The sequence below is a fragment of the Diorhabda sublineata genome, chromosome 8 (genome assembly GCF_026230105.1).
Source record: "Diorhabda sublineata isolate icDioSubl1.1 chromosome 8, icDioSubl1.1, whole genome shotgun sequence".
NCBI lineage: Eukaryota > Metazoa > Arthropoda > Insecta > Coleoptera > Chrysomelidae > Diorhabda > Diorhabda sublineata.
Genome location: NC_079481.1, coordinates 8,770,793 through 8,795,841, shown reverse-complemented (window position 1 = coordinate 8,795,841; position 25,049 = coordinate 8,770,793). Strand labels below are relative to the sequence as shown.

The following is a 25,049-nucleotide window of genomic DNA, read 5'->3' as shown; positions in this document are numbered from 1 at the left end:
AGCGATACCTCTATTCTTATGTCATTTGTCAATGTTTGAATATTTGTATGTCATTTACTAAATAGTACTTTATTTCTTACCAAACTAATTGTATCTAATATAAAATAATGGTATTTATTCATTTTTCTTTTATATTAAAAAAAAGTATGTTTTTTGTTTCGTGGTTATACTCCAATGTCAAAATTGATGACTAGTAAATTTGGTTTTCAGTTGCCTGAACTGTCACAACTAACTGTATATGATAGATGACGAGGGAGAGTGTTGTTTAATGGGATACGAGAACGGGAAAGTTTTTTGTTTCGTGCGTAATTTTGATAGATTTTCAGTGAAATTTACATTTGACATGACTTTCTAGTGTTCATAATGGCCTCAACATCAAATTGTGACCCGAAAGTGTTGATGGCAAAGGGAAAACGGGCCACAGCTACATACATTCATGCCGATTGTTCGAACGAAAGAAACCCTCAACACTTGAACGAAGTTTTGGATAATTTACTAAATCCTCAAAAATCTATAGAAGAATGGGAAACTATAGATTGGTGCAAATGGCTTATGGCAGGAGGCAGAACTCCAGATGAATTCGCTAGCACAGGTGAGATCAACCGAATGACATTTCAGAACATTGTTACCTTGCCAATGGCCTTGCAAGTTGTCTTTGAATTCGTCATTCGAGTTATTTTTTTATATATTTATTTATATCATTATTTGTATACGAAATAATTGAAACTATATAAAACATATAAATAACCATATCTGAACCTTTGTGTCTTCACTATTATTAATACCTCGTAATCTAACGTTTCGCGAAGTAACATTTTAAAGAATAAATGAATAAATTAACGTTATTTTGTTCGTTTTAACTAATAAATGATTTCCTATTTGAAATATGATCAGAAGATCTAAAAAAGTTCATTACCCCCAAAAAGAATCATCTTGCAAATTGAAACTGTCAAGTAATATAATGTACAATTTTTTATTCATCTTAAACTCTATTATTCCATTGAAATATTGTTTGTTAAACTATTTAGTCATCTAAAATTTAATCATCAATAATTTTGTATTTGATTATTAATAGATTTGAATGAATTGTATTAATAATTCATGATATACTATTATAATTAACAAATTCAATAGTTTCTTCAAAAATCGTTATTTTTATATCTTTTTGTATGGACTGAATAACAATTCAGTTTATATCAAGTGTTTTCTATAAATATCGATTTGTTATTAATTTGGACAATGTAAATGTGTTTTTATTTTCTTAAATTTTCTTAATAAATTATCTCTGAGATTTAATTTAAAAAAATGAAAAAACCTTATGTTTCTATAATTCGACGACGTGTTTATGCACATTCCAAGCCAATTATGATAACATTAATGAATATTTGGTGTTACAAGCAAAACTATTCAGATTTCACTTAAATTAACAGCTGTTTCTCTTTCTAAATAAGTTTCAATTTTCACCTCATTTTATTTACATTTATAATCAATTTTATCCATTACGTATGTTATTATTAGAATGATATAGTACATTTAGATACAAATTTGAAAATTATTTTTTTTTAACCTCATCACAGGTGGAGTTGTTTTTTCTCATCCATTTTTAAAAATAGTGGTTTCAGTCAATCCATTATGATTATCTATGATTAGATTTAATAATTTCATTGTTGTTGTTGTGATTTTGCACTATTATCTTCTCAAAAAAGTCCTTTTAGTTTTATTAAATTTGTAAATATTTAATCATAATTTCAATTGTATTTTTTCGAATTACCCCTTAAAAATATTTTAATTTGCATCAAAAATTAGATGAATATATGTTTATCGTATTTTCAACTACACAGTAATTGAATTTACATAATGCAGAAGTTTAAGAGAAGGCTACATAAATCGACGCGACCCAGGTTGTAAGCGAGGTCGTCGAACTTGCCAAAAATTCTAGCTACAGCATAATGTGGTGCCCGGCGCGTTCTACACTGTACAAACATTATTTTTTTTATTTGAAAAAATAAAACGAGGAAGTGCATTATAATATCCCCGATATTTTCGACATTAATTTTTTTTTATAAAAAAATAATAAAAGTGTTTATCAAGTAAAGTTGTTCATATATAGATAAAATCTTGTTTGGCCAGTTCAAGGACGGAATTTCCGCGTCGAGCAATTGACGGTATATTTCAGGATATATACATACAGGGTGAATTTTTTAGAATGATTGATTTTATATACATTTTAATCATTCAGTTTCAGTTAAACGTTACAGAGTGGTTTAAAAGTTGAATTTGTAAAGAAAAATATGTTTTAATATATTTTACGGGGTTTTAAGAAAAAGTTGTTACATGAAAATTTTGTTATTGTAGTTCGGGCATATGACAATGCGACAACGTGCGGCTTGGTATGGACGCCGAATTTCGTAGCCTACAGATGCCGTACTTGCGGCATATCACCGTGTATGTCGCTGTGTACGGAATGTTTTAAAAAAGGAAATCACGCCAGACACGATTTCAACATGTTTTTAAGTCAAGCTGGAGGAGCTTGCGATTGTGGAGATTCGTCAGTAATGAAAGAAGCCGGGTAAGCGGTGCTTTTAACAATTTTCAATTCAATTGAATTATTTTTGTTCTTTTATTGTTTTTCGTAGTTTTTGCGAACGTCACGGACCGAATAAAAGATCGACTAAAGGAAACGCGCCTACCGAACTGATGTGTGTCGCCGAAGCAATGATGCCTAGAATAATTTTGCGCCTTATTCAACACCTGAGAGAAAATAGTCGAATGGGTACCGCCGATGCTTACAAAGGGGCAATTCAAGACGCCGACGCTTTCATAACTATGCTGTTAGATTTCAATAACATGGGCGGTTTGATGAGAAGAGTAATTACTTCCGCATTAACCAATCCGCAGGTAAATTAAAAAAAAAATAATCGATTTTACAAACGGACGATTATTATTTTTGTTTTATTTCTAGAAATATCGAGTCCTAAACGAAGTTCCCGAAAACCCCACTACAGAATACGAACAATATCAAGCGGAATCTCGACGACGTTACGAAGAGGCTCTTCATTCCCTACCGAATCCAGAACCAATCGAAGATTACAAGGACGTACCGTCTCTACAACAGAATCTCGTCCATAAGACCTTTCTGGAAGAATTAGTTTTTTGGACGGTGAAATTTGAATTCCCCCAGAAGATTGTTTGTCTTTTGTTGAATATGTTGCCCGATTCTGATTACAAGGTTCGTCTCTATATCATTTATTATTTTATATTCTAAATGATTCTTGTTGTAGGAAGCTCTGACGCGCGCCGTCGTGCTGCACTACAGTCGTATTTCCATGATGTTGGAAAGATCCGCAGATCCGGATACTTTAAGTAACCGAGTAGTGCACGTTAGCGTTCAACTGTTCTCAAATCAAAATTTAGCTTTAAAAATGACCGAACAACTCAATCTGTTGCATGTCATGGTGGTTAGTCTCAAATATATGATGAGCAAAATATTGATCAAAAATACGTTGCACGGTAATTAACGATTTCGATTCATTTTTAAAAAATTTCTATTCCATTTTTTTTTAATAATTCGTTTTAGATCAAAAAGAAAATTTTCATTACGTCGTCGATTGCGCTAAACCCGTTATGAAAGATCACTGTTATTGGCCACTTGTGTCTGATTTAAAAAATGTTTTATCCCATAGACCGGTAGCGTTGAAATTCATGTCAGACGACGGTTTATTAGAGATGTGGTTCGCTTTTCTCGCCATGTTTCAAGGTAACATTTAATGTCGTCTTATAAGATATCGATTTATCGTTGGATGATATCGATTGCAGGTATGAACGTCAATCAACGAGAACTCAATCAGCACATCGAATTTGAACCAAATACTTATTATGCAGCGTTTAGTGCTGAACTCGAAGCCAGCGCTTATCCGATGTGGGCTCTTATATCGCACCTAACCGACGCTTCTTCAGCTCATTTAACCAAAAGAGTATTAAACGCCTGTCTTAACGAACTCAAAGATTGGTTTCAGGCTATAGCTTACTTGAACACAATGGTGGTGAGTTTTTATTTGTATTATTAAAATTACAATAAAAATTACTATTAACGAAATGATTTATTTTAAACATATTTTTCAGACCGATAGTCTTCAAGTGTCTTTTCATCTACCCCTCCATCGATACCTGGCAGTTTTTCTGAGCCAAGCGGTTGCCGTACAAGGTGTAACGGTTAACGAAGTCTTAGGTTCCAGCGATTTCTTTCTAGATCTTTTAATGATGCATCCGTTACGGGTACAGGTCAGTAGAGTAAAATTTTCGCCGCTCATTAACGTTTTTATTAATCGAATTTACGGTTTCAGGTAGCTTTTTATGAAATTTTGAACGGTCTGTGGTTGAGGAACGGTCTTCAAATTAAAGGGCAAGCGATGACGTACATTCAATGTAATTTTTGTAATTCCATGGTGGACGCGGATCTCTATCTACTCCAGATATGTTGTACCAGATTACCAGCAGAGAAATTTTTAAATATTGTCATTGAAAAGTAAGCGTGGATCAATAAAAAAGTGAAATCGAATTTTTTTACTTTATGTTCTGATATTTTTAGGTTTCATATTAAAAAGTGGATGAGCTTGGCGCCTTTTCAAGGGAATCGTAGCACTTATTTAGAAGGGGAACACGATACTCCGATGTTAGAAAGTTTTCTAACTTTTTTGGCGACCCTCGTAAGCGTTAGAACGAATTTAGGTGAGAATTACGAATCCCCCTTTTATTATTAATTAATTAATTACGTATTTATAATTCGTTTAGGTTTATTGGAAACATCCCTTAACCGATTAGAAATGGTGACTTTGCTGTGCATGGGCGACAAAACTCATTCGCAATTGATGGAACTGATGCCGGAACGTTGCGGTATGTCCGAATCGAGGGATTTCGAATCGCTTTTGGCTGAAGTAGCTTTTTATCGAGCGCCGGCGTTGGAAGCTAGCGGTAACATGCAACAGGGAATGTACGTACCGAAACCGGAAATTTGGGAAAAACAATACGATCCGATTCACGTGCTGTTGCGCGCCGTCCATCGACGCGATTTCCAAACCTCCATGGACAGATATACGGAATAGTAAGTAATCAAAGTTATTTTATCCATATGGAAAATGTATTTTTCGTTTTTTGTTTTCAGCGCTAGGCACGCCAATAAATTGAAAGCTGGTTGTAGTCTTTGGCCGCCGTTTAGGACGCCAACCGAAGTATCGGATGCCTACGAAGATCCTCGACAGATTTTGAAATCTAGAGTTTTTCATGCCGCCGCTTTGATTATTCTATTTAAAGCTGTCAAGGGGTTGGTATCGGAACACGTTATGGCTTTGGTGGTGTTCCTGTTAGAACAAGCCGTTCTGATTGCGGCGAGGGATGAAAACAAAGAGGTAAAAATGGATCAAACGAAAATAGTTTATGGAAATATCGATATTTATTAAGAACCCAATCATTTTTAGGATTCGAAAATGTGTTCGACATCTCCTTCCATGACCCAACCAAACGATTCGGATCTTTCCACTTGGTACGCCGCCGATTCTGTATTTGACAATTTAAAAACGAACGTAGGACAAATAGTCATACATCCCGAACCGGATTTCTCCCCTATAACCTACAGTTCGGACAGTAAGTAGAATTGTCGGAAGGTTTGGAGTGGTCGTATTCACTTTTATCTCTATTAATTTAGGTGATATCGAATGGGATAGTGCGGAAATAGACGCCGATATGACGGATATCGATCCGTTATTAATGCTTGATCAAGCGTCGTCGAATACATGGGACAATGAATCGCAACAACAGCAACAGTCTGAAAGCCGCGAGGTAATTTACTGAAAAAGAATTAAATCGAAAAAAAAAATGAGTAAATTTCTGTATTTGTAACGTTAGGTAATGGTATTTCGACCTCAGGCCGACGAAACTGCATCCCCTATTGTCGAAACACCTCCTGCAACTTCTAGAGGTCACATTTTCGCACTACCTTCTGCGACTTCCGTACCTATGGAAGTAGATAGAATAATGAATTTGGCATCTGTCGCTTCTATTACGGAAATTAGTAAGTAATATATATCTCTATATACTATTCGATTAGTCTGGATAGACTGAAGATACGATTTAATGAAATTCTTAATGAAAAACCGATTTAAAATAGGATGAATAATCGGTTTAGATCTAATGATATTTCGATACAGAATTTTATAAATATATTTATTTTCATCATTTTATCGTTGTTTTTGTAGGTACTCACAGTCCTAGTGAAACGCCCGCCTTACCGCCTCCGGTAACGAGACCAGCTTTAATGGCGGGTAGCGAAGTCGGTAGGACAGTTAGGAAACCGACGAAAACCACAAGCTGTTCCAGTACCAGTAGAGAATTAGTACCTACGACTTCTCAAGGACACAGAAAGTCGCGATCCAATACGCCGCTACGGGTAAGGGTGTATTAATGGAACGTTGTTTTTTTTTTCAACTTTCGTTTCCTATTATAGGGTGCAAATAATTACCCTCCCGTGGTTAAAGTGAACGAAAGTATAATTTCTTTGTTGTTGAGATTACATTCTCAACTTTCGGGCGTACCTGACAGTTATAATGCGGAAGAGGAAGATCGTTCTTCGACTTCGATAGAAACGGAGGAAACTTCTGTGGGGGACGGTGTTTTTTATATCGGCAGATTATTACAAAAGATTTCTTCGTTGGACGAAAATTGTAGGACTTATATACAGGTGAGATGGTGGATATATTTTTATCATTATATTAAATTCCAATTTTCAAGGACGCTCGTATCAAGTTGTGGCCGTCTAAAGAAGAACGCGAAGAGGCGAAAAAACAACGAGAAAATCGCGAACGAGAAGAACGACGCCGTCGCGCCAAAGAACGTCAACAAAAACTAATGCAGGAATTCGCCAATAAACAAAAACAGTTTATGGAGAAAGCCATGGAGTGCGACGACGGTATCGACGACGACGACGAAGATAACGAAGAAGAAAAAGTCGTCAAACAACAAGAATACGATTGCGTTATTTGTAATCAGAGTTCGCCGAGTACAGACGAACATCCGATGGGATTGGTGGTTTTAATTCAGGTATTATTTTAATTTATTTCTTTGAACATTCTTTATTTTTACGAAATTATTCTTATAGGCGACTAGTATAATCGGTCATATGCGACGACACGATCAACCGGAACGTACTGTATTGCCGACTTGCGAAGAAGAACAGGAATTATTGAAAAAAGATGATACGCTCGCAGCCGAATGCGATCGAAGGATCGACGAACTCGATAGGCATTTCGATCCTGTAAGTGTAATTCATATCCATATATATATATAGAAAAATCGAATTTGATGTGCTTTTCGTTTACCCCTCGTAAACCCTTTGAAAACGTGTGTTGCAATGGACATTGAACTGCCTGTTATAATTGCAAGATAATTTCCTGTTTCAATGTGCATGGTACCTTACTTCAGATGTCAGCATATTGATAGGAAATGTAAGTTAATATGTAAGCATTTTTGGTTGGTTCGATCCATCCGGGTCGACGGCTTATTATTATTATAACTATGATCGTTGTCCAGTACAGACATGTAACGTTATCATATACTTGTGAGAGATTTTTGAACTTCCATTATTCTAGCGAATAGCTAGATCATGTCCCCCTTTTTACCCTAAAGGACACATTCTTCACAGTGTAATTTCTAATATTTATAATTAATTTTCAGGAATCCTGGTTCTTATCTCTGAATCAAGGATGGGATGGTGGGGTACACGTCCAAACGTGCGGACATCACCTCCATTTAGATTGTTTAGAATCTTATTTATCGTCATTGAGGACGCAACAAAGGCAATTGACTTTATCTCCCGAAAAGTAACTAAACTTTAACTAAAAACATGTGTGTACGATTGTATGATATCTAATAAATTATTTTAGGGGTGAATATTTGTGTCCTTTGTGCAGACAGTTAGCAAATTCGTTTTTACCTCTATCCTCACAATTAGGGGATAAAACGCAAATGGTGAGATCTAGACCTTCGGGAAATATGTCGCATATATTAGAAGAACTCAGTAATTTTTTGAGAGAAAACGATAGGAAACCTGTAAGCCATTGAAAATGTTTTTATTGAAAAATTGAATCGACGTCTTTTTCCTTTTTTATTTCATTTGTTTTTTTAGAATACTATGAAAATGTTGGAAGCAATAGGTAAAGCAATGGAGGATATGTCTAATAGTACTCAGTTGAAAGCGAGATTCAAATTAAAAAATGAAAAACCGATCATTTTACAAAGTTTACTCCTTTTCGTTACATCGATAGCTAGAACGAATCTGGAAGTGGAATTGATCCAAAGAGGCGGATCCTTGGTGCAGTTTCCTAATAGTTCGGCTCTTTTACCGAAAAGAGATTGCATAGGTAATAAAAAAATTGAGAAACTTTTGTATATACATACTATGTGAAAATAATTTCTTTTCTTTTTACCATCGTTTCAGTTCCTCTTCTTCACGTGTTGGCCGTTCACGCTAGAGTGGCGCGCGTCCTCGCTATGTGGCCGGCCTGGATGAGTTTCCAACAATTATGCGGCATGTCCTCTAAAGTATCCGTCACCACTATAGCGCCCATCGAAAGGGAAGTACCCCTCTTATTAAGGGATCCTATCGCTTTATTGCTGCAGTATGTGTTGTTGTTACCCATGCCGTTAGATCAAAGTAATATTTAATCTTTAGAGAAATTTTTTATTTTATCAATATATATAACCTACATTTTCAGCTTATTTTACAACCACCGTGCAAATGGTATATAATCTTTTGTATTATCAAGTGGTGGCGCAACTGTCTTGCGGTTTAACGGGAGCGGAAAGAGCCAAAGCCGCCGTCGGGGCGAACAAAGAACACGTTAATAATTTAACGGATGCTCTCGGACTTATCAACGAATGTTTAGGACAAACGGATCTTTATATGGACGATAATGACGATAGCGAAAGTTATAGTGACAAATCCGTTAAAGTTAATATGATCGGACTGGAATTACAGGTTTATTATTATTAGCAGTAGTGGTAATTACTTTGTCTATTAACCCTCGTTTTAATTTTAGGTACAAAAATTGTGCCTGCCCTTCCTTCGTATAGCGGCTTTGTTGAAACACCACCTCTATCAACAACCCTTACCGGATATATACGAACAAAACAACGAATTCGTTCGGCTCGTTTATTATTTAGAATTAGTAACGGAATCGATGGATTGGGGTTGGTTTAACGCTTCGGTAGCATTGACTTGGACGATGGATTTAGGTCTGGAAATGAAGACGCCGCGAAATTGGTGCGAACAGTTGGGTATATTTATAGGAAAGAGTCAATTGGCTGCCAAAGGATTCCTCGCCGAACAACACATAATGTGGTATCCGCCGAGGTTGTTGCAATTACCTAGGGAATACGAAAGGATATTCACCGTAAGTAGTATATCGTTTTAAATCGTTTACTATTCGCGGTGGAGTGTTGATCCTTATTTTTCGGTTTCAGTATTATCACGAGAGACCTTGTAGACAATGCCAATCGGTAGCTCAAGAGACTAGTATATGTCTTTTATGCGGTACTATTGTTTGTTTGAAGCAGAATTGTTGTAAACAACAGAACGTTTGCGAGGCGGTGGCGCACGCGGCAGAATGCGGAGCCGGTACAGGCATCTTTCTAGTCGTTACTTCAACTTATATTATAGTCATTAGAGGACACAGGGCCTGCCTGTGGGGATCCTTATATTTGGACGATTTCGAAGAAGAAGACAGAGATTTAAAGTGAGTCCAATATCGTTATGAATTTTATCGATATCTATCTTCAATTCGATAGTTTACTACTGCCGTACTAACGCTTAATACATGGTCCTATGAGCCTTCCATAGGTCCTTGATTTATATTCGATTCTAAATAGTATAAATATTTATTGGTGCATGTTTTTCAGACGCGGTAAACCTTTGTACCTTAGTACGGCCCGATACAAACTGTTGGAACAGCAATGGCTGGCCCATCGATTCGATCACACCGAAAAAACTTGGGTGCCTCATCGAAACGCTCTATAGAAAACCGAAAAACCACCCCTCGCATTATATTTTACGATTACGAGTTTCTAATAGATTTTTTAAGAGAATCGGAACAACATGCATCTTCTTACTACATACAAGTTAGAAATTTTTCGTCGTCGTTTTATTTTTTTGAAAATAACAAATGTTAACGACTTATATATATATATATATATATATATATATATATATATATATATATATATATATATATATATATATATATAAGAAGATCCGTGGGGAAATATATTCCATCAAAAATCCATAACAAACTACTGAAAAACTGAAAATATACTAAACGTAGTATAGTTTAGTGTAAGAAGATGTCGTTCTGTTAGTGTATATTCTTTTGAAGAGCTGTGTTAAATGGAAGATCCGCTGTAGCGAGACGATATTTAGTAAACTATTTATTAGAGCTTTTTTTTTAAATTTTGTGTTCATATCTGTATATTTTTTTTATGTGTTCGTTGTATTACCCATCGTGCTTGTATATGTATAATTGTAGTAGGAAATACTATTTTTTTAAAGGGATGTTAATTTTTTCGATTGGTCATTTTTACCCGGTAATAAGATGGAAAAAATAAAAATACTGTGATTATTTCATTTATACTATCCCAGTTAACAAAAAAATAAATAAACCTTCATATTAGTAATACTAATTATTGTAACTATTATTGCAGTAATAAGAGTATACATTTTTAAGGAAAAAAACGCCTTGTATATAATTTATGATTACGCGAATCGTATTTTGTATATCATTTAAAAGAAAAAAAAACAAATATCTTCTGTAATTGTTTGGTATCATTGCAATATTTTATTGTTTACATGTATATATTTACAATAGAATTACTACTTCACTTCGATGGCTTGAAATTATTTAAAAAACCCTTCCTACGATACGAACATTATCGGAGCCGGCTCTGTACTTTTTATTTAAGTGCCTGAATTCGCAGTAAAAAGAGTCACTCTCGAAAAGAAGAATTAGTAGATGAAACGATCGTTGAAAAAAAGAAGAATTTCTTAGGTCAAAAATGTTAGGTTATGCTTTACAAATATGTATTCTTATAGTATTTTGAAATATTTAACACGAGAAACTAAAATACTCGTTAGATATAAACATCCGCCAAATCATTGGGTGAGAGTAATTTTATTCGATAAATAACATTTTATAAAATAAAATTAAAACGTTGTAGTCTGTCGTTCGAAAGAAAGTACATCCTGTCGATAAAGCCCTAAACCATTTCGACGATTTTTATGAACAAGTATTTGGTAAAAATTGGTTAGCGATTCGTAGAGCGTTATTATGTAAAAATAAATATGTAGCCGTACTCAACTATTACGGAGATATTGAAGATACTAAATACAATTTGGAACTCAAAGGGGCTTTAAATATGCGCGTCTTATTCGATTTAGAAAAAAGTTACATTCGAGAAAAAACAGAAAATATCGATATCGTAGAAGAAGTATTGGAAACCGTTCAAGAATTCGATAATCAGCCTAAAGATGCAATAGTTGAAACTCGAAAGTTACAAGCCAAAGATCTTTCGCTAAAAAGTAGTCTCGAAAAGGCGGAATACGATACTAGACGATTAGTAAACGTTCAAGATGCTCTTTCCACAGAAATTTTATACGAATTTATCCCGACGACTAAAATTAAAGGCAAAGAGGACTTTCTATTAGAATCTACTCATTATAAATTGTACGATCAAAATACACAATTCGGCGTAAATGTTGAAAAAGAATACGACTTTCATTTTCCTGATCATTTAAATATTTATTGCTTCGAAGAAGGGAATAAAAGTGAATTTCCATCACCAAAAAAATCTATAACAGGTAATAGACGACAAATATTTTATTTGCATTTACCGAAACCATATTACTATTCCAGGCGTTTATAACTATTATTTAATGGACGGCGGTTCAGTTCTACCGGTTTTAGCATTAGATATCAAACCTGGTAATAGAATTTTGGACATGTGCGCAGCTCCTGGTGGTAAAAGTCTCCTAGCACTACAAACTTTGTATCCCTCCAGTATTGTATCAAACGATATATCTTATTCTAGGGCTAATAGGATCGATAACGTTTATAAACAATTCTTGTTTGATTTCGACAAAAAATGGCTTCAAACAGGTAAAATTAGATTAACCAATTATGATGGGAGAATTATAGAAGAAGATACTTTTGATAGGATATTGGTAAGCCCGGCATTTTAGTCTTATTTTAACAAATTATTCAAATACCATTGATAGGTCGATGTTCCTTGTACTACAGATAGACATTCCCTACATGAAAACGATAACAACATTTTCAAACCTTCGAGGATCAAGGAAAGACTCCAATTACCGGAACTTCAAAGACAACTCCTTTTTCAAGCTTTCAAATTGGTGAAAATAGGAGGCGTAGTTGTGTATTCGACTTGTTCTTTGAGCCCTATCCAAAACGACGGGGTCGTACACATGGCTCTGAAGCAAGCTTGGGAAGAAACCAACATGGAATTTATCGTCAAGTTAGTATATTAAAAAAAAAATTCGTTTATAATTTTACGTGTTTTTATTATTTAGGGATCTATCTCAAGCTTTATTACAAACGAAAAGGGTGTATGAATATGCAGATGCGAATATATTGAGATATGGTCATTTAATCGTACCGTCTATGAAACAAAATTACGGCCCTACTTATTTTTGTAAATTACAGAAAATAAAATAAATTTCGTGTTTTCATTTATTACTTATTACTACCCTACTTTTCAAAAATGGAAATATTACATTGATGTTTGCTCTTGTTATTTGAGGTTTGTGTGATTAAATTTAATTCAACCCCTGTAAAACGAAATTTTCTAATTAGTTTTAGGTTAGAAAAAACTTTTCTAATAATTAAATTTAACTACTAATTAGTTAAATATTTTTTACTTTTACAAAATTTTCCGATAATTTAATTAGAAAATTTTTAATTTTCATTTATTTTTAACATTTTGGCGGTTTTTTTATGTAGTCCCACGATGACGCTCCATATTCGACATTCATATGTTCTTTTATGATGGTCTAGGGAAGTAACGCGGTCAGTAGTGAAGCTCCCGTTTTTAATTATACAAATAATTATTTTAAACCTCAAAAAGATTTTTTCGTGTCGGTTTTTTCAATTTTATTCAAAACAAGTAAATGTGTGTGTGAATTGAATGGATTTGTTGTGATTCTAGCAATAACTATCTGTAAACGGTGAGTTTTCATAAACAAAAGTTTCTAATTTTAATGATTATTATCAAATGAAAAACAAATTTATCATTATTAAATGAGACTAAACACTCACTTAAAAATATATCTTTCCAATAATTTTTTTTAAAATCAAATATGCATCATAAACGAGATTTAGGTTGTTACTTTAAAATTTCTTTTTACCAAACTAAGATCGCCGTAATCATATATTCTTCATAAAATACATTTCTAATGAATTCTTTTTTATCTTAAAACATTTTTTTAGTCAATTTCAAATTCGTTTACGAAAAATATTTCATCTGGCCCTTATTTCCCACACTCCTAGCCATTATCAAAGTATTCTTTTCCCCATTTCATTTTGTTTAAACCCAAATAAAAACGACACAGACATTTTGAAACTTTTAATGTAAAACTGATGCAAACATTTTACTTTCGGGGTTGTTGTTGTTGAACTCTAGCATTATCTCTACCAGGGAAATTCCTTTGCGGTGGTGTCCTGATCCTTCTATCCTTTTTGCTCCTATTACGTACAACTTTACTGTGAATGGCGCAGGATACGCAGTAGTGGAGCTTGGCATAGAGCTTAGGGAGAACATAAGCTAAAACACACGAAAACAAAACTTGGCAATAACCGAAAACGACCCGAACAACAAATAATTACCTTGATAAACTGACGCTTCCGTAATATCCCTTACAGCAGCAGCTTCTACTATATTACGAATAACAAATTTCTTGATGGCCTTATCTTTAGGGACACATCTAGCGCAATTCGTACATCTTACAGGTTTAACGTGACCGCGTCCGTGTTTGGAGCGTCCCCCATTTCTCCTTTTACAGGTCTGAAAAATTACAAAAACAGCATTAATCGACCATGTGTTGAAATTATTTTAGGTTAAGTTAGAAATAGATAAATTCAAATTTACATTGCGATAAAATATACTCGGTATACGTTGACTCTAATTAGTTCATATATAACATATAAAACAAAATATTGTTATAATTATCTGTAAAAACGCGGAATAAACTTATACCCACCATCTTTCCACCTTAACAGGACTGACAAACGGAAATAAAGACTTTGGTTAGGGATATTGTTAACGTTGGTACCTTAAACGGAAACAAGAAGTTTCCTTCTTCTATTATCCGATACTTTTACTATACAAGCTATAAGACAGTTATGGAAATTTTTTAGTTTGGCATTTGACATTAGACGTATCTTTATTACGTCATTGGTAAGTCAAATTATCGAATGTCCTTCTGTTAGTTTTGTTGTCGAATGGACTGGTTGTGGCGTTTTTCTATCATTTTAATCTAATAAAAATCACTACATTTCAAATTGTTAGAAAAATGAGTAGTAGAAAACGAGATTTCACTTTAAATGGTAAGTAAAACTTGCATTTTATTTGATAAACATAAATGAATAAGTTTATTTTAAACCCTTACGTTTTCCTTAAATTAAAATGCCTTAAATGTATCAGTGTTTATCAGGTGGTTCGAATGCGGTGAAAAGGGAGAGATCTCGATCTCGTTCACCGAGAAGAATCAAAGAAGAACATGAAGACGATAAAACTTCCATTAAGGAGGAACCTAAAACAGACTCTAAAAAACATTTTGAAAATATTAGCTTAGCCCCTAAGAATAGATTAAAAAGTATGACTATACAGATGAAATTAGGAGACGTAAAGAAAGAACCTCTTGCTAAGCCTAAAATGAGCGTAGCCAATGTTTTTAATCAAGACAGTGACAGTGAACCTGAAGAAATGCCGCCACATGCTCGTATGAGAATGAGAAATATAGGGAGGTATGTCTAGAGCTTATATCTATTTACATCAAGTTTTTCTTCTTATACGATAATTGAATAGACATATTCATTTTTTTAAGCTTCTTTGTATGGCTCTTCATACTGTACTCGAGAATCTTGTTTCCTAACAACAATTTTTTTGTTTAGTTATATTTTCTTTATATATTTAATATGATGGTTGACTTTTTGGTTGTTGTAGAGACACTCCCACTTCTTCAGGTCCCAATTCATTCGGGAAAACAAAACAGGGATTTTCTGATGCCAATAAGCTATTTGAAAAAACTCTAAAAGAAGCTATGGAGAGTGCAAGGGCAGATGATTAACACATTAAATTGAATTAAATTGTCTCATATTTTGATCTAGATTGAATTTTTCCCAGAGTAAGCAAATTAGGATCGTTGAATGTTGCTATGAGGTTTAAATTATGCTTTTCATAAAGAATAAAGTGTTATTAAATTTTTTTTTCATACACTTATATATATATATATATATATATATATATATATATATATATATATATATATATATATATATATATATTTAATATGTTTATATAAGAACGGGACTGATTTTTTTTATTATTTATTCAAATAATAATTAATGTACAAAGAATTTTACAACACAAATTAAATTTAGGTGGTTGTTTATCTATACATATAAATATATACTAATCCTAAAACTCTATTTCATTGTAATCTCGACATAGAATATTTGATAAGCAGCTGCGGCGGCAGCAGTAGTTCAAACGTATCCTTAGTACAACAATTGAAATTGAAACAATTATGATTTTTATGCTCTTACTTATATAGGGTATCTAGTATTGCATTACGACATTCTAAAATGTATTTCGCATATCTATATACAGGGGATGTACCAAATGATCAAATAAAAACTCTCTTTCAAGTTGTTGGAATTTTTTATTAAATATTTTTTATTACAACTTCACATTTTTTTATAAAATTGTAAATATTATAAATTTCGCAACGAGATTGAGGCAATAAAGCGTTATATTTTGTGAATAAAATTGATAAGATTCAATAAAATAGGCAAATCATATTAACATTCAAGTTTGCATAGAATTCAGCTTTTTCCTCATAATTCAAGTGCGAAAGCGAAAAAATGGAAAATTCTAAAACGAAAGTTTGTTAGTGTTTGAAGTGATTATTTGTGTTAGTGTAGGGACAGATGGTAATCAGGAAAGTGTATTGAAAAGAATTAGTTTTGCATTAAATCTAGAAGAAATTTGTCAACGTTTTTCTGAAATTAAAAAAAATTATCCCGTAGTTTTTTATCACAGCATTTATATCATATCTTTTATCAGAAAGTTGACGAAAATGGAAGATTAATGATAAAAAGATGAGAAGAAATTTAAAGAATAAAGAGAAAAAAATTAATGTGTCCAAGTGTCTAGAACAAAATAATTAAAAATTTGTTTCCATTTGGTAAAACGTCCTTTGTAGTTTTCGAAATGTTTTATCAAAATAAACGTGATTTAGCCAAAAACATCAAGAAAATTTTGAAAAATCCAGGAATATACTATATTTTTGAAAATTATAATATATCGATGATATTATGTGAAATATTGTTTCGACAATTAATTCCCTTGTAAAAATAAAAATTATAGTAGAAAAAGAAAATTAGTAAAAGATACAGACATGCAATTGAAAGCTGAAAAATTAATAGATTTAAAATAAGTATGGAAAATTGATAGTTCACATGCAAATAAGTTGGAATTAAAAATAAATAGAAATTTTACAGTACATTTGAGTTTCAACTGTAAACAATATAATTGAATAATTTATGAAAAATTCTATGTTGAATTAATGAGCGTGTACTGGGAAGTCCGCGTACCATCCAAAGGCTCCGTGGTTACCAGTGTGAGCCCCGAAATCGACGACGTCATGTTGATCGCTACCACCGCCTCCTGCCTGTCTCTGGGCCCTCACCGAACCAGGATTTTGTACTTGATCTTCCGGATCCGTCGGGTATGCAGATACAATTGACGATATCAATAAAAAAGAATATATCGACACCAATATCTGGAAAATGGAAATGTTTATCTTAAAATTCGATGAAAAATTTATTTTGGGTACTTACAAATTTCATCATACTGCACAAAATTGATGGCGTTTTATCACGACAATAACTTTTTAACTGAGAATCTATTTCGTATCTATTTCTATTTATATTTGAGTCGAATTAAATAAAAAAAACACAAGTACATTAAAATCTCATTGAATGTACTTTCTCTACGTAAGCCACAGTCAATTTTTTGTTGCGTTAACGGATGGTTTGTTCTGTAGGTTCGTTGAAATTTTTAGAAAGCGGTTCAACTCATTTTGGTGAAAATTTATTCTAATAATGGATTTAAACGTTTTTTTTTTCTCGTTTTCCCTCGTATTTTTTTACCAAGTTACATCAGTCATAATGACTTGCATATAATAAAACTATATAAAATAGAGATAATGGTATCTATTATTTATAATATTTTAGTTTATCAATAATTAGACGAAATAAACTTTGATAATAAGGAAAAGTAAACATTGAAAAACTTACATCAGCAATTTTAATTCAAATTTCTCAATAAACAGTTCACATTAAATAACTTTCCGGAATCGTAAAATTTCATATAAAACAATTAATAAAACGAAATAAACAATATTACGCCATTTATTTATATATATAGTTTATAAATTTTCTTATAAAAATATATGATGGAATTTCCGTTTTTAAACCGTTACGAACTGTCCCTTTTTCAAATTATCGACGTACATTTTTCGGCACTCCATATCGTCACAAGGTCTGTTATAAGGGGTCCAAATAGGTTCGCCGACAAAGAATCTTCTAGCTCTTATAAAATTTTTAGCGTCCAACGTGAATCGATGGTATATCCCTTTCGGTAATATCAATAAATCACCCGGAATAACTTCGATTCTAATCCAATTATCGTTTTTATCTCTAACGTCGAAATATCCCGATCCCTCGACTACCAAACGTATTTCTTCATCGGTATGCAGATGTTCCGAGTAGAATATTTTCAACTTCTCCTCGTAGTTCTCCAAACATTTCTCGGAACATATTATTTCGTCCTCGTAGTTATAACCTCTTTGTTTTTTTATTTGATCCAAAACGCCGTCGGTATTTAGAGTATCTATGTTTAATTTGAAATATTCGACGCCGGATATTTTGAAAAGATCGTCGATATTTACGAATTCCGGTGGTGATTTGTGATGTTCTAAACGTTGATCACTAGACGTATCATTGTCCATGTACCAAGCACGAACCATCTTGTTAAAACCACTTTTTTACGAGACACTACGAGATTCTTTTATGCAATTAATTAGTTTAAGCTTGAGCAGTCGAATATATATACATTATTAACATTTAATTGATAAATAATAAACAACACTGATTATTTATTTCAATGACATTTAAGGTTATATAAGGAATGCTAGAGTTGGAGGAAAATATTGGAACGGTTACCAAGTTTGCAAATTAATGATCGGATTTAATGTGCTTTTTTTCAATTTTTCTTGCCTAAATCCTTAAAAACTATTATAGAATCTACATTGGACAACAAAAAATTTCATTCTATCCAAACTTTTTTGGTAAATTTAGCTTTAAACGCATTTATATAAATCTGTTTATAGATTCTTTTGATCTTGGATTATTCTGAACCGGGATTTATATGATTTTTTAATGAAAATAATGACCAAAATACCGTAACCTTCAATGCTTTCTAAACTCTACGTTGTAAGTAGTATAAAAAATGATTATTATTCTTTTTCAAAATTTATAACATTTTCAATCAAGTCTCAGTTTATTAATATTTTTATATAGATATACCTATTATTTTTCTTTCGTTGAATTATTTCGACCATCAATTAATGATTTTTTTTTTACGTTTTTTCAACAAATAAATACGTATATTAATAAAAAAACTTCCATCTCTACAGTGTAAAATAACAAATGAAAGTAGTAGGCCAGATATTTATGCAACACAACATACTCTTTCACATGTCCTATGATATAAACAATGAGATATTGTAAACTATATATTACACGTAAAATGTTGTTAATACATTGAAAAAGGTTATTGTTTGTGAAATGGCATCCCTGTTAAAATTATATGAAAATATAGTCCCAATATTTCAATAAAAAATAATAAAGGATGGTCAAAAGATGTAAATGCGTCAAATATTTCGTATCTTGATTATTTTCAATTCTTTTTTTACTTTCGTATACAGTTTCGTAAATCAAAAGCACGTGTAGATCCTCGGATTAACAATAACCGTACTTGTTCGAGCCCAGAAATTTCCTCTTTCACCAACACACGTTCTAAATACGCAAAAGTGAAAATAACGATTCGGAAATTCGTTAGCTTTCGTAAATCCGTCGAAAACGCTGTTGCCATATCGTATTTATTTTCTACAAGTAGGTATTTGCATACGGTATTAATTTTCTGTGTTACGATTCGGTGTTGTTTAAAGGGTAGTTTTGTATGGAAATTATTTAAAATAGTACCGCCCTGGTTATGAATTACTATGTTTTCAGTTTTCCTATATATTGATTTATATTAAAAAAAATGAAGTAGTATCGGTAAAGCAAATCCGACAACACCGTCGTAAACCTTTCACATTTCGAACGACTATTGGACGGAGGTTTATTATATGTTGTGAGCGTCGCGCGCGGACGATTTTAGAATGCACGGGAAATTGTTTTAAATTGATGTGAATATCGTGAAAATCGTGAAAAATGAGCGTCAAATACACCGGCGGTATCTCACACGAGGAATGTCCCACCGAAGAATTACTTAACCCTTTCGTACATCGATTGGAATTGGAAACTACTTATGAAAAAATTAGAGTAAGTCGATAGAAATACATATTTATATAACGAAAATGTGAGATTTTGTAAATGAAAAATGCACTATTTCAAATTATAATCAACAACTTTGGGTGCAACACACCCCCAATTACCCCATAAAATTTAAATAAATGATTAATATTCCAAGTATTGCCGAAAACCATAACGCTTTCTTCTAGTTTCACTTCACTACGTTTATTTAATATTCAATTGCTCATTAAATATTACAAATTGCGTGTTTTCTTCCAACTATTTTCTTTTTTAAATTAATTAAATCCTTGTAATTTCGGTAAAAAGAAATCGTCAAAAAACACGTGATAAAAAACCAGATAATTTTTTCATCTCCGTTATTTTCATTAAATAAAATATTGAATCCATCAAGGGCGATGGTTTTTTAGTGGACAATGTATTATCGAATAATGAAAAAAAATATACGAGAGTCGGTGGATAGTTTAATAATTTCCCCTCGTATAAATAATATTAGAGAAACTCGCGTGCTTTACACCTGTTCGTGACGTGATATTGAAAGTTTTTATAATAAAAGTTAGAGAAACTACCTAACAATATAATAGTAGTTTAGCCTCGGAGAAATTTTCGATTGTAGGTTTTAATTACCGGTCGAAAAAATACGAAAAAACCGTTGCATTGACGTTCCCCGGTTAGGAAGGTTGCCAAAAATATTATTCAAACTATTGTTTATATATAAAAATATATATTCTTGAGAAAATGACAGAAATATTTTATTTTTGTTCCAGACGGCTATATTAACAGTCGTTCTTCTACCCATAAGAGTGTCGATTATATGTTTTTTCGTCATCGTCGGTTGGATATTCGCTTATATCGGTTTATGGGGTCTGTCCGATGAAGAATTACGACAAAAACCGTTAGACGGTTGGAGAAAGTAAACAATTTTTTTATATCGCTCAAATTCCGTATTACCTCCAGCATATTATTCTCTTGTATATATATAATATTGTTTTACGGAATTATAACGCAGTACCGTAATCGAAAGTTTTAACTTTTCTTTTTATATTTTTATTCGTACCACAAAATACGATTCGTTTTTATTAAAATTATTGATTACGGCATCGCTTCTGGTTAGATTTTTTTGTGTTATCGTCAATAACATATTATTATTATCGATTTTTCGATAAAATATAATTGTTTTTACAATTTAAATAAAATACCATTAAAAAAAGTAGTGATAAGCATTCGAAATACGACAACTAAATAAATGGTGATTTATTTTTGTATATATTTTTGTGTATGAGCAGTTCGGTGCGTTTCGTAACGGCAAGAGTTATGCGAAGCGTGTTCGTGATTGGAGGATTCCATTTAAAAATCACCGGAAGACAATCGAACAGGGCTTCGGCACCGGTGGTGGCATTGGCACCACATTCTTCTTTCATAGACAGCATCGCTATGGTATATATGGGAGGACCTTCGATCGTGGCTAAGGGAGAAACTTCGGCTTTGCCTTTCTTTGGGAGTACGTGCCCAAAAACTAACTTTTTTTTTTAATAAAACGATTATTTCTGAACTATCCGAAAATTTGCCATTTGAATAATAGCTGTTGGTAGTTATTATTCATATTTAAAACACACATTTATCTTTTATCTTTTTAAGGTCGAATTTTAATTATTGAAAATAATAAAAATAATAATTGAATGTATATGAAAAAGACTTAATTAGACGATTTAGAAATTATATACTTTTAGAATAGCTCCGGTATATAATCGAAGTTTCCTTTTAAATGCGTGTATACATACATTTATGTTGAAAAGTGAAAGTTTACAATTAATTTCATGAAAGTTCAGAAGTAACGCTGTTTGTTTATCTAAACTGTAGACGCTTTTTTTATAAATAATTACAGAAAACGACGACGTAAATTTTTGATACTTTTTTCCTTCACGTTATTTTTTTTCGCATATTTCTCTATCTACACTGAGAAACATATTGTAACAACAACGTTTAGTGTTATAATATTTGCGTCGCCATTTTCTACGCAGCTTTTTTTTTATTAATCCACAATTTCGAATATACGAAAATCTTTAATTTATTCTACGTAAAGAAACACCTATTGTATATACAAATAACTGGGGTTCTTTTCAACTAAAATCGTACTAATTTTTTGAAAAACTAAAAATGTCAAGTTACGGTAGTTTTTTTTTTTTAATAAAAATATGTCAATGGAAATGACTCGCTTCTATCGCTTATTAAATACGTACATCGGGTTACCACCTACTAAAATTAGTAACAGACTTTTCCCTTTTTCATTCTATCCTTTCACGTGCTAAAAATAATATACGACGATGCATAACTCATCATCAAGTCGTTGATCCTCGTTTTCAAATCACTCGATCATTTTTAATTCTGGTAATTTGTTTGTGTGATAAAAGTTTCGTGAAAGTTAAAATTAAATCCCATAGAACGCGAAACTTTCCATTTAAATTTTACTCAGATTCTGATATCGGAGACGTTATTCGTATTATTTATTTATAAAAATAATTTTATCCCATTTAGGAAACTGAAACATTTGATATGTATCATCGGACAAAATTGTCTGGTCGCCGGAGGTATGAATATAAGCATAAAAGGGAGACAGGCTACCAAACGTGAGGCCCCCATATTAGTAGCTGCCCCTCATTCCACGTTTCTTGACGGGGGTATCGTATATCTTGTCGGTTTCCCGTCTATGATTTGTAGACGGGAAAGCGGAGCCAACAACCATATCGGAAGTAGGTTTTTCTTTATTTTTATTGTATTTTTTTGCTAGTAGAATTTTTGTTTTTCGTAAAACATGTGCTATATTACAATCGATCACTTGATCATATATGAATAATTTTTTATAATATATTTTAATTTATAATAACGATTACTACATTTGAATGTCACCCTGTACGTCATACTCATGTGGGAAACCATAAAATTTATTCTTAAATTACTATACACTTTTATGTTTTTAATTCGATATTGTTTTTATGTTTCGTTTAAAACAATACATTTCTATTTACTATTATAACGATTATTTTAATTAATTCCTCAAACTTATCTCATTTTTCTACCCACATATAAAATATAATATTCCCCTAGTAAATATTAAAAATTGTTAACAGCGCCTTCTAGCGATTTTTTTATCGAAACTACTACTCTTTAGTAGAACTTTGTAATATTGAAAGTAGATGGCGTATGAGACGAGGTCAAATGAAGTTTTTAATAGACAGGATAGGACCGGCTGAAATGGTTTTGAAAATATCGCACATGTACTACGTTGTGGTGGTGAAAATTTAATATTATGTTATTTAATTTCACCGATTAAAAAACGTGTCGTATTATTGTTTGTAGAATTGATAAATTTCACGCAACCAGTATACGTATGGAGAGACGATCCTAATTCTAGACAAAATTCGATAAAAGAAATCATAAATAGGGCAACGTCAGATTTGGACTGGCCCCAAATTTTAATTTTTCCAGAAGGAACTTGCACCAACAGATCGTGTCTCATTACATTCAAACCGGGTACGTGTATTCATTACTTAGTTTTTTTTAAATTAAGATTTTAAATCGAAAAATATCGATTTTAGGCGCTTTTTATCCGGGAGTACCGATACAACCCGTTTGCATTCGATATCCGAATAAATTGGATACGGTGACTTGGACTTGGGAAGGACCTAGTGCGTAAGTACTGGAAATATCTATTTCTTCTTCTATTTTTCTAATAATCCGTTCCGTAGGTGGAAACTTTTGTGGTTGACATTAACTCAACCGTACAGTAATTGTGAAATCGAATTTTTGCCGGTATATACGCCGAACGAAGAGGAAAAAAGGGACTCCAAGTTGTTCGCCAGAAATGTTAGAGCCGTTATGGCAAAGTACGTTTGCACCGTATAAATTTAACAACTTTTCTATATAAACCCCGTTATTTTATAGAGCTTTAGGTGTACCGGTTATAGATTATTCATACGACGATTGTCTATTGATGACAAGAGCCAAAGAAATGCATTTACCTTACGCACCGTCTCTAGTAGAGGTTAACAAACTGAGAGATCGGTTGGGGTAAGTACCCCCATTAACTTGTATCACTTTTTCCTACGGTTCCTTATGACGTCTCAGCACTCGATTTTTAACCATAGGTTGCAGAATACGAAAACAGAAGAAACTTTGATCGATTCCGATTCGATTTGTAGAGATTGCAGCAAAATAAGTTACGTAGAATTCGTAAAACTACTTAATATACCCTCTAATTCACCAGCTTCTCAACAACTCTTCAAAATATACGACAAAGTAAGAATCGTATCAATTAGATCCGATTTATTAAGCCTCTAAACGATTATTTTCAGGAAAATTCCGGTTTAATAGATTTTAGGGAATATTTATTGGGGGTATTGGGTATAGAAAAAGACAAAAATCCCTTGGATGTCCTCCGGATAGCTTGTAAGATATATGATAGTAGCGGACACGGACGTTTGGTTAAAGAAGATTTTTGTAAAGCGGCGTGTCAAACTTTAGCTCTAAGTAAAGAGCATGCCTTGGAAATATTCGAACAAGCCGATCGTAATCGACTCGGATACATCACAATTGGTAAGTACTAACGGCGTATTTTTGTCGCACACTGTAAGTTGTGTGCGATTTTTTTGCAGAAAATTTCATCAATTTCGCTCAAAAGAAAGCTGAATTCGCGTCTTTCTTCGATATAAGCTCCAAAGAGAAGAAAAATTCCCGAATGAACGGGGAGATATTGGGTCCTAATTATCACACAAAAAAAGTCGACTGATACGAGTGTTTAAACCATATGTAAATATTGAAGGAACGAGCATTTAGTGGTATTGAGTAGTGTGTCAATATCGAACATTCAACTACGTACTTAAAGCGTTTCAAAGTTTATTTAAAATACAAGTGAAGTATTTTAAAGTGGACTCGAAGATAATAATAATAAGAAAGTAGTTCCCATTTTACGTCCCATTTCCCAAAAACCAAACTCATCTTTAGTATTAAAATGACTAGAAAATAATAAAAATCCTTTTCGAATATTATGTAGTGCACCTTGTATATTAATGTATTATTTTGTTAATAAATGTAATTTTAATGTTTAAATTTAAATTT

General features: G+C 32.6%; 6 protein-coding genes across 8 annotated transcripts; 4 read left to right on the top strand and 2 right to left on the bottom strand.

Annotated features, from left to right (window-relative positions):
- Positions 1-234: 234 nt before the first annotated feature.
- LOC130447734 (E3 ubiquitin-protein ligase Ubr3) lies at positions 235-10,924 on the top strand. The gene is made up of 27 exons (XM_056784708.1): positions 235-592; positions 2,356-2,569; positions 2,637-2,898; positions 2,963-3,229; positions 3,282-3,510; positions 3,578-3,757; positions 3,817-4,043; positions 4,123-4,281; positions 4,344-4,525; positions 4,589-4,728; positions 4,792-5,101; positions 5,162-5,405; positions 5,475-5,640; positions 5,702-5,835; positions 5,902-6,067; positions 6,252-6,442; positions 6,500-6,733; positions 6,784-7,092; positions 7,151-7,306; positions 7,726-7,871; positions 7,935-8,100; positions 8,177-8,411; positions 8,489-8,704; positions 8,766-9,028; positions 9,090-9,443; positions 9,514-9,785; positions 9,949-10,924. The coding sequence occupies exons 1-27, from the start codon at positions 364-366 to the stop codon at positions 10,064-10,066; spliced, it is 5,769 nt and encodes a 1,922-aa protein (XP_056640686.1). The 5' UTR covers positions 235-363; the 3' UTR covers positions 10,067-10,924.
- A 106-nt stretch (positions 10,925-11,030) lies between these two features.
- On the top strand, positions 11,031-12,795 carry LOC130447735 (5-methylcytosine rRNA methyltransferase NSUN4). The gene is made up of 5 exons (XM_056784709.1): positions 11,031-11,201; positions 11,260-11,899; positions 11,955-12,262; positions 12,317-12,573; positions 12,629-12,795. The coding sequence occupies exons 1-5, from the start codon at positions 11,121-11,123 to the stop codon at positions 12,771-12,773; spliced, it is 1,431 nt and encodes a 476-aa protein (XP_056640687.1). The 5' UTR covers positions 11,031-11,120; the 3' UTR covers positions 12,774-12,795.
- An 870-nt stretch (positions 12,796-13,665) lies between these two features.
- LOC130447512 (40S ribosomal protein S26) lies at positions 13,666-14,450 on the bottom strand. The gene is made up of 3 exons (XM_056784374.1): positions 14,315-14,450; positions 13,941-14,118; positions 13,666-13,878 (listed from the first exon to the last, which is right to left on the bottom strand). Exons 1-3 carry the CDS (start codon positions 14,315-14,317, stop codon positions 13,706-13,708), a joined length of 354 nt encoding a protein of 117 aa, XP_056640352.1. The 5' UTR covers positions 14,318-14,450; the 3' UTR covers positions 13,666-13,705.
- Positions 14,451-14,515: 65 nt separating this feature from the next.
- On the top strand, positions 14,516-16,899 carry LOC130447511 (PEST proteolytic signal-containing nuclear protein-like). 2 transcript variants are annotated; one of them, XM_056784372.1, is made up of 3 exons: positions 14,516-14,660; positions 14,768-15,080; positions 15,280-16,899. In XM_056784372.1, the coding sequence occupies exons 1-3, from the start codon at positions 14,627-14,629 to the stop codon at positions 15,401-15,403; spliced, it is 471 nt and encodes a 156-aa protein (XP_056640350.1). In that variant the 5' UTR covers positions 14,516-14,626; the 3' UTR covers positions 15,404-16,899. The 2 variants fall into 2 exon arrangements, with proteins under 2 accessions (XP_056640350.1, XP_056640351.1); XM_056784373.1 differs by having other exon boundaries at positions 14,519-14,660; positions 14,758-15,080.
- Positions 16,900-17,629: 730 nt separating this feature from the next.
- Positions 17,630-18,534, bottom strand: LOC130447510 (acireductone dioxygenase). The gene has a single exon (XM_056784371.1). The coding sequence runs from the start codon at positions 18,365-18,367 to the stop codon at positions 17,810-17,812; it is 558 nt and encodes a 185-aa protein (XP_056640349.1). The 5' UTR covers positions 18,368-18,534; the 3' UTR covers positions 17,630-17,809.
- A 963-nt stretch (positions 18,535-19,497) lies between these two features.
- On the top strand, positions 19,498-25,040 carry LOC130447509 (lysophosphatidylcholine acyltransferase). Of its 2 annotated transcripts, none has more exons than XM_056784370.1 (10): positions 19,498-19,946; positions 20,702-20,847; positions 22,470-22,684; positions 23,292-23,465; positions 23,531-23,624; positions 23,681-23,818; positions 23,877-24,002; positions 24,080-24,230; positions 24,287-24,527; positions 24,587-25,040. In XM_056784370.1, the coding sequence occupies exons 1-10, from the start codon at positions 19,836-19,838 to the stop codon at positions 24,718-24,720; spliced, it is 1,530 nt and encodes a 509-aa protein (XP_056640348.1). In that variant the 5' UTR covers positions 19,498-19,835; the 3' UTR covers positions 24,721-25,040. The 2 variants fall into 2 exon arrangements, with proteins under 2 accessions (XP_056640348.1, XP_056640347.1); XM_056784369.1 differs by lacking the exon at positions 22,470-22,684 and adding an exon at positions 21,221-21,435.
- Positions 25,041-25,049: the final 9 nt, after the last annotated feature.